We start from the raw sequence: 7,383 nt of genomic DNA on the forward strand, positions 1-7,383 counted from the left end.
GGCAGCCTATCAAGTTGAAGAGTCGGCCAAAGAGTCCACCTCACAGCCGCAGAGGCCCTCGGGCCGATTCCTCCCCGTCGCGTCCACCTATCAGAAGCGATGAGGAAAGCCTCTGATGGCCTTTGTCTCGGTAAATACATGATACCCATCTCCCCGTAGGGATGGGAAAACCACCACCTTTGGCAACTTATGATGGCACGACGGATCCTGATGACCACATAGAGAGCATCGATGGGATGCTCGACTACTGTAACGTTAATGGAGCCATTAAGTGCACGCTGTTCCCCACCACCCTGAGGAAAGGGCCATGGCATGGTACAAAGCTTACCCCCGCGATTTGTCTCCTCCTGGAGGGATATGCATACCCAGTTCACCTGGAACTTCACCGCTTTGCGACGAAATCGCAAGACTGAAGTCTCGATCGAAGAGGTCATCCAGGGGAATGATGAACCCCTCCGGGCATATATTGAGCGGTTCAACCGGGAGGTCATCCAAGTCCACGCGATCGACCGCGTTAAGCAGTACTTGCTCGAGAAGGGACTGCGCTCGAGCAGCGACTTCAGAACTTGTTACAAGAGATTATAAAAGAGTTACCGAAGTTTCCAAGAATAAATTATACTGTCTACCAAGTGTTTCTCTATATCTCTAATTTTCTATATCTGAATCAAAGTTGCCCAAGTTTTTTAGAAGTTTTGCTCAATCCTTTTAGTTACCTTTTGAGGTTTCTCGAATTTTAAGAACTATAAGAAGTTTCTACCATTGCTTCTCTATGTTTTCCTACTAGGATTTTCACATATTTCCTCTGCCTTTTAGACTAAATTTTGAAGGTTGTAAAGACAAGAATGATAGAGATATATATTTATAAATGTTGAAATCCAAAAGATCCTTAACGGGCCAGAAACATAACTTGTTAACGAACCCGAAGTTTTATGAACCCGAAGTGACTGAATCATACCTAATGTTCAATTGACCATAATTTCTCGACAAACTCAACCCCTCAATGCCACCTAGACCACATAAAGTTGATGCTCATACCATTGTCATAGCGGTGGACAAAAAGTTGGAACTCTGTAGGACCTATGTCGCTGTCAGCCACCACCTGCCCGACAACCTCGTAGCTCTAGTGTTTTTTGTTGACATTCTTGCTGCTTTTTGAATTTCTAATTTTTTGACAATCTTGAAACATGTTTTCTTTCTCTTCATCTCTCAAAGAATTAAGGCATACTTTTACTTTCTTCCACCTTGACTTTAAACCATGGCGATGTAAATTTTCTCATCAACCATTGTGTCGCCCTCTTCGCGTTGAGATCACTCTTAAACAAATTTGATCAAGTTAAAGCCATGCTTAAATTTTGATCTAGCCACTTGCTTCCAATCACCTTTGATCATATCTGACTCCATCTATTTTCAAGTGTTTCCCTAAAGGTCTTTGTTTATGAGTTTTGGCAACCCTTTAGCCGCATTTAAAGCATTACACCCAAGGTCAGCATAACTGTATCTTTGAGATGGTACAACCTCACTTCTTACATTATCACGAGTTAAATGATAATCATAGAAATTTGTAATTATTCCCTCACTATTGCTAGTACCCATAGCAGAAACCTCCACCTCAAACTGAGTCTTCTCCGTCATAGCTTCTAAAGCCTTCATCTCCAAATATTTATTCTTCCTTCTTTGACGAGGCTCACTGAAAGTAATACATTTATGAATAATGAAACTTAATTCTCCAGATTCCATTTTCCACGGCTCATAACATTTCATACCTTCTAGATAACAATTGAAGACACAATTCAAAATTTCACCATCGAGTTGGATAAGCTTGATTTGCGCAATAGGAAAAGCTTTAATGATCTTCAAAATGGAGTATGTTACCATTTTCTTATTGAATCATCATTTTAATCTTCTCGAGACAACCCCCTAATGAAGTGACTGGTTTTTTGACAAGTGAATCATTTTAACCTTGACTTGTAGAACCTATTTGACTTAAACATCCCTCCACGCTCACTCTCTCCTCTTGAGACACTTAAGCTTTCACCGCGATTGTCAATCGTTAAATATTTCACCTTTGAAAATTCCTTGGATCTTACAATGTTTGGACTTCATCCAAAGTAATAGTACATTCCTTTCCAGAAAGAAGAACATTCTTGAAGTGCTTTAAGGATCTTATGAATGGGCTTAACAAGAGCAAAGCATTATCCTCATCCTCATTTTCACCTCAATATAGATCATCAATGGTCTTGTGAAATTTCGTCAACTGCTCTACTATGAATTTGTTCTCTACCAGTCAGAATGAATAAAGTTGTTGTTTTAGACATGCAAGCATCAATGTCTCACCTTTTATGATTCAATATATTTTTCTTGAGTTAAGATTGCTTGCATTTTCACTTTCCACATCCCAAAATCGTTGTCTTCAAAACATATCTTGATCAACCCTATAAAACTCATGGTGCTCAGTTGTAAACAAAATAAGTCGCCCCTTCACTCGGATTCCCGGAAACATAACTCCCAACACAAATCTCCAATTCAATATGAATCTCAACAACATCTTCAGTCTCAGTCTCCACCAATTTTCCATTATCAATATTTTCAACTCTATTACTCAAACAACTTTCAACATGCTCAGAAACCTCATCTTCCGATCTAAACGGTGTTTTGCAAATCAGACATTCATATACATTTACCGAATAACCATTTCGAGATCTCTGAGATGAAGTAACCAAAGAATCAAACGGATCAAATCCATCTACAGGTTTACGAGCTTTTTCGATTCTGCTATCATCCGAAGCTGAAACAATCGGTGGAGTAGGTTCGGGTATGGGTATGAGTTTGGGTTTAGGGTTAGAAATGGGATTGGAATTATGAGGAGAAGGGCGAGGGGTAGAAATGGAATTTGGCGGTGTAGTTGATGATGATGATGATGAAGAGCCTAGGACTCTACCTTGGCCTTTGAATTTGCCAGAGGATGAAGAAGAGAAAGGGTTATTGACTTTCTTCATGAAGCCTTTCATTTTGTCTTTTACGTCGTCCATTTTTGTTGTATGATGTAAAAACCCTAATTCTCTGGAGAAAGAGAAATGGATCTTAAATGGTTAATAAGTGAATCGAATGTAGTGATTATGATTGTGATTGGTGTAAGGAACTTAGTGGGTAAGGAAGATGAAAGAGAGAAAAATGGAGAATGTTCAGAAGCTGAGAAAAGATGAGATTGACTTTGTGAAATTTAGCTTTTTGTGAAGAAAAGGTGTGTCATCCAATAAGATTTTGCCACGCTGTCCGAAAACTGGAAATTGGGATCTGGATTTCCTACTAGTCTTTCTGAAATTCTGATTGTTTGATTAAAATTGAAGACTTATGCTTTCAAAATTAATTTTGATTTTTTTTCATGCAGAAATCAATTTTGATTTAGTCTATAATTATATATTTATAACAATATAATGAGATGTTTCAAAAGGCCATAATGAATGGTTTAATTTGGCATTACCGTTGGGAAATGTCCAATCCACGTGCACTATCCAAGATCACGTGGTCGACGATGTTCTACCCTCCATAAGGAGCGAGTCTTTTGCCCTCCGAAGATCACGGGATAGTTGAACCAGGATTAGACCATGTGTTGGTCTTTCCAACCCATGTAGGATCGTGGCTATCTCCATTATTGGATTAGATTTTGAGGCCCAATATGTAGACTTTGGCTCAGCGTCGAGGCTCTATAAGTACTCTTTTTCATTACAGGGTCAGGTATTCTATTCATTCTTACTTTCATACTTGCACATTTTTTCCTCTAAACCTCATTTTGGCATCAAAGTGTCTTGCAGGGATCTCCCACATCTTCTCCATAAGTCGTTGAAGCTCAATTGTTACAGACCACTAAAGATCCTTCTTATCCAGGTACGATAAGTGGCGTCGCCTGTGGGACCCCATTACTTCCTCATCTTTTCCTAAACTCAAAAACCAAAGCAAATCCATCTTCTTAACCTACCGATTATCATGGCCAGACAACAGAACAACGGTAACATCAATGAAAACTCTTCCACGCCATCAACGAAGGCAACAACGACGATATGACTGCTCCTTGGCATGACGATCAGAGAGATGGGCAGACCGCCTCCTCCTCGACAAATGAGGCGGCCTTCACCCCGATCTACAACTCGAGGCTCTTGGAGTGTATCAGGTGGTCCCTGTGCCACCCAACGATGCCTAAACCATGGAGGCTTTATTCTCTGTCATCAACCAGGTCAACCTCATGATTTTCCAGGAGCTTGACACCTCGATGACGTGACAACCGCTCGCGCTCTCCCTCGCGGAAAACCCAGCGCGATGACTCGCGAAGTCCCACTCCCCGACGACGCAAACGTCGCCTAGAGTTGGAGAGGACCCACCAGGATGCCCTCAAAAAGTGTGACCATTCTCCTCCCCGCAAGGAACGAAGATCCCCCGACCCAAAGAGAAACAAAACTGGTGGCAGCCTACCAAGTTGAAGAGTCGGCCAAAGAGTCCACTTCACAGCCGCAGAGGCCCTCGGGTCGATTCCTCCCCGTCGCGTTCACCTGTTAGAAGCGATAAGGAAAGCCTCTGTTGGCCTTTGTCTCGGGATATACATGAGACCCCTCTCCCCGTAGGGATGGGAAAACCACCACCTTTGGAAACTTATGATGGTATGACGGATCCTGATGACCACATAGAGAGCATCGATGCGATGCTCGACTACTGTAACGTCAGTGACGCCATCAAGTGCAAGTTGTTCCCCACCACCCTGGGTAAATGGGCCATGGCATGGTACAAAGCTTACCCCCGCGATCTGTCTCCTCCTGGAGGGATATGCATACCCAGTTCACCTGGAACTTCACCGCTTCGCAACGAAATCGCAAGACTGAAGTCTCGATCGAAGCGGTCATCTAGGGGAATGATGTGTAAAAATGAAATGCGCCTAAGAGGGGGTGAAGTAGTACTTTGAAGATTTATCCAGTTTTTGAATACTTGTTCTTATTTTTATGGTTTGGTGCAAGAGTTTAGAAATGTGTTACTTTCTTTTCTGGTTATAATTTGTGAAAGCGGTAAATGCGGAAAAGTAAAGAACACAATGATGTATACTGGTTCCCCTCACAATACGAGATTACTTCAGTCCCCTTTCAACATGAAAGAGATTTTACTATTGTTTGTGACTTACACAAGACACACCAAACACCAAGAATAATCGTCTTGGATTTTCACTAAGTACATTAAGAGAACAATCCTCCCTTAATGACTCACTTGTTTCCAACAATTCTGGACAATAAGATTTCAACCACCAAGAACAATCCTCTTGGATTTACTAACTTGATTAGGAGAACAATCCTCTCACTAATCAACAACCCTTGCTTCCAACAATCTTGGATAGCAAGTCAATAATAAACAAAATATAATTGAGTAGTAATGTTATCAATCACTGGGATTGATCTTCTCTTTCAAACAAGACAATTTACAATGATATAATAGTGCTCAAGTGTTTATGTATGAATGAGAAACTTTTCTAACAATGTGCAGAAAAAGTTTCAATGAAAGTTCAGGTATGAAACACTTGTATGAAAATATATGACAAAAAAAGTGGTAAATTGTAATGAAATAGGTGAGATTTAAATCAGAAGTTTATGGTATTTATATAGGTATTTACACCCTTTAGAAAGAGTATAAAATGATCAAACAATAAAATGTTTAAGGTTTGAAAAAATATTCACGTTTGAACATAAAGCAAAGTGAAGCAAGACACTGGTTCAGTAGGTAATCGGTTACCAAAAGCAGGGTAATCGGTTACCCGCTCCAAACGTTCATGTTTTTTGAAATTTTTAACTCAGTATCTGATTACTTAAACAAGGGTAATCAGTTACCCATACAAAAATCAATGGGAATACTTTTCATAGTTTCTGTAACCGGTTACATGAATGTTGGTAACCGGTTACCTCAACATAAGGAGTGAAAATGCATGTTTTTGGTATATGGAAACTTATGCCATGCATATATAAGTTTGGACATGCATATTTATGAAAGTATATGATTTTCGAGCACTAAGGAATATCAATGTAAAAGGATTTAGCTTGTACCATTATGACATGAAGATCAATCAATCAAAGCTAATCTCCATGAAGGTTGCAATCTTGATCCATAGCTAATTTGATCTTTTTGCTCATCATTTATTGATGTATACTCATGATAGTTGTCTTCATCAAAACATAGTGTTGAAAAGGCTTGCCTTCACATGATGAACCCCTCTGGGCATATATTGATCGGTTCAACCGGGAGGTCATCCATGTCCAGACGATCGACCGCATGAAGCGGTACTTGCTCGAGAAGGGACTGCGTTCGAGCAGCGACTTCAGAACTTGTTACAAGAGATTATAAAAGAGTTACCGAAGTTTCCAAGAACAAATTATATTTTCTACCAAGTGTTTCTCTATATCTCTAATTTTCTATATATGAATCAAATTTGCCAAGTTTTTTAGAAGTTTTTCTCAATCACCTTAATTACCTTTTGAGGTTTCTCGAATTTCAAGAACTATAAGAAATTTCTACCATAGCTTCTCTAAGTTTTCCTACTAGGATTTTCAAATATTTCCTCTGCATTTTAGACTAAATTTTGAAGGTTGTAAAGACAAGAATGATAGAGATATATATATATTTATAAATGTTGAAATCCAATAGATCCTTAACAGGCCAGAAACATAACTCGTTAACGAACCCGAAGTTTTATGAACCCGAAGTGACTGAATCATACCTAATGTTCAATTGACCATAATTTCTCGACAAACTCAACTTATTTTGTTTACAAGTGATCAACCATGTAAAACTCATGGTGCTCACTTGTAAACAAAATAAGTTGCCTCTCAATCGACGCCACTTGTTAAGAAAACTTTAACAAATATAGTGAATTTATTAATTGCTTCAAACATACTAATAAATTTGATGTGTGAGAGAAAGAACAATGGCAACCAAAATAAATTTCCGCAAGCAACACAATAACCATGTAACTTTTCAAGAGTGGAGGAAAATTCTCAACAAGCAAGAAAATAAAATAAAATAAAATACAAGAAAACAAAGAAACTTATTTTCCCACTTTCGATCAAACGGATTTTCTCTAAGGGACAGAGCGGTTCTTCAATTCATTATAGTTCTAAAAGTTGTTGCAAGAGACTACGAAATAGTTACAAGAAAATAGATACCCAAATTTCCAACAACAAACTATATTTTCTATCTGGAGTGTTTCTCAGCCTCTCTTACTATCTACATAAGAATCACACAAATCCAACGATTTTCAATCCTCTTAGATTCCTCCAAAGGTTTTTCAAATTTCAAAAAATTTCAAGAAATTTCTATCATTCTCTCTAAATTTTTCTGCTATATTTCTCTACTATG

General features: G+C 38.9%; 1 protein-coding gene across 1 annotated transcript; it reads right to left on the reverse strand.

Moving 5' to 3' along the window:
- Positions 1-2,450: 2,450 nt before the first annotated feature.
- LOC131649046 (plant UBX domain-containing protein 2-like) lies at positions 2,451-3,029 on the reverse strand. Its single transcript, XM_058918793.1, has one exon. It carries the CDS (start codon positions 3,027-3,029, stop codon positions 2,451-2,453), a length of 579 nt encoding a protein of 192 aa, XP_058774776.1.
- Positions 3,030-7,383: the final 4,354 nt, after the last annotated feature.

This window comes from Vicia villosa, linkage group LG2 (genome assembly GCF_029867415.1).
Source record: "Vicia villosa cultivar HV-30 ecotype Madison, WI linkage group LG2, Vvil1.0, whole genome shotgun sequence".
NCBI lineage: Eukaryota > Viridiplantae > Streptophyta > Magnoliopsida > Fabales > Fabaceae > Vicia > Vicia villosa.

Coding starts and splice junctions, on each gene's coding strand:
- LOC131649046 (XM_058918793.1), bottom strand. CDS start 3,029: ATGGACGACGTAAAAGACAAAATGAAAGGCTTCATGAAGAAAGTCAAT.